Below are 1,391 nucleotides of genomic sequence, written 5' to 3'. Positions count from 1 at the left end.
CATTGACTGTTGCCAATGGGAAGGCATTTCTTGTGATCATAAACGTCAAGTCACCCATATTTGGTTACCTTCTAAAGGCCTCATTGGGAGTATATCTCCCTCTCTTGGAAACCTCACACATCTCTCCCACCTCAATCTCTCCCACAATTCACTTTCGGGTCCCTCCCTAGAGGATTGTTTTCATCCTTAAATCAGCTCAAAGTCCTTGATTTGAGCTACAACCATCTATTTGCAGATATATATGCTTGGCCCGCCTCCATTCAAATTGTTAACATATCTAGCAATCAATTCAAAGAGACAATCCAATCTTCTTTCTTTCAAAGAGCATGGCAGTTGACTGAGCTCAATGTTAGAAACAATAGTTTCATGGGCCTTATTCCTTCCTTTCCTTGCAACAATTCCTCGTTGGTCAAGCTCCTCGACTTCTCCCATAATCATTACAGGGGCCGTATTCCTAGTGGACTTAGGGCATGTTCCAAACTAAAGGTTTTCCGGGAACGTTTTAACTCTCTCTTAGGACCCATTCCTGATGATATATACAATGTGACGAGGTTAGAAGAAATCTCCATACCTTTCAAAAATTTTTTAGGGCCCATTAACAGTGATATAGTGAACCTTGTCAAACTCACCATCCTTAAGTTATATGGCAATAATTTTAGTGGCAAGCTCCCCGTGGATATCGGGAAGCTCTCCAAATTGGAGCACCTATTCCTTGGTGCAAACTTCTTACCAGGTTCTCTGCCCCAATCTTTGATGAATTTCACAAATCTCATACGATTGATTTTACAGTTCAATTTTCTTGAAGGAGACATCTCTACCTTCAATTTCTCAACTCTTCATCAACTTACCGTATTTGATTTGGGGATTAATTACTTTTCCGGTAACTTTCTGGTTAGCCTTTTCTCATGCAAGTCTTTAAAAGCAATCCGACTCAGCAAAAACCAACTAAAGGGACAAATCCCACTTCAGGTTGTTCAATTGAAATTCTTATCTTTCCTTTCACTTGTTGACAATGGGCTAACCACTATCACAGATGCAATCAAGATTTTGATGCATTGCAAGATGTTGAGCATAGTCTTGCTTGGAAGAAACTTTTTACATGAGGCAATTCCAGGTGATGACACTATCACTGGTTCTGATGCATTTGAAAATCTCGAAGCTTTTGGATCTTGGTGATTGCCAATTGACTGGTCAATTGCCTACATGGCTATCTAAGCTTAAGAAGCTAGAATATCTAGCTCTATCAACGAATCGTATCACAGGTTTAATTCCTAGTTGGTTGTCAACACTTCCAAGGCTCTTCCATTTAGACTTATTTGATAACCTCATTTCAGGTGAATTTCCAAAGGAACTTTGTTCATTGCCAGCATTATTGTCACCAAAGGCTCTAG

The 1,391-nt window shown here is 39.8% G+C and overlaps 1 protein-coding gene across 1 annotated transcript; it reads left to right on the top strand.

Moving 5' to 3' along the window:
* Positions 1-366: 366 nt before the first annotated feature.
* On the top strand, positions 367-1,176 carry LOC133877681 (receptor-like protein 3). The gene has a single exon (XM_062316067.1). It carries the CDS (start codon positions 367-369, stop codon positions 1,174-1,176), a length of 810 nt encoding a protein of 269 aa, XP_062172051.1.
* Positions 1,177-1,391: the final 215 nt, after the last annotated feature.

The sequence above is a fragment of the Alnus glutinosa genome, chromosome 9 (assembly GCF_958979055.1).
Source record: "Alnus glutinosa chromosome 9, dhAlnGlut1.1, whole genome shotgun sequence".
Lineage (NCBI taxonomy): Eukaryota > Viridiplantae > Streptophyta > Magnoliopsida > Fagales > Betulaceae > Alnus > Alnus glutinosa.
This window is presented reverse-complemented; position numbering and strand designations above follow the sequence as displayed.

Bases quoted from the DNA above. Each gene is read 5' to 3' on its own strand.
- LOC133877681 (XM_062316067.1), top strand. From the start codon at position 367: ATGGGCCTTATTCCTTCCTTTCCTTGCAACAATTCCTCGTTGGTCAAG.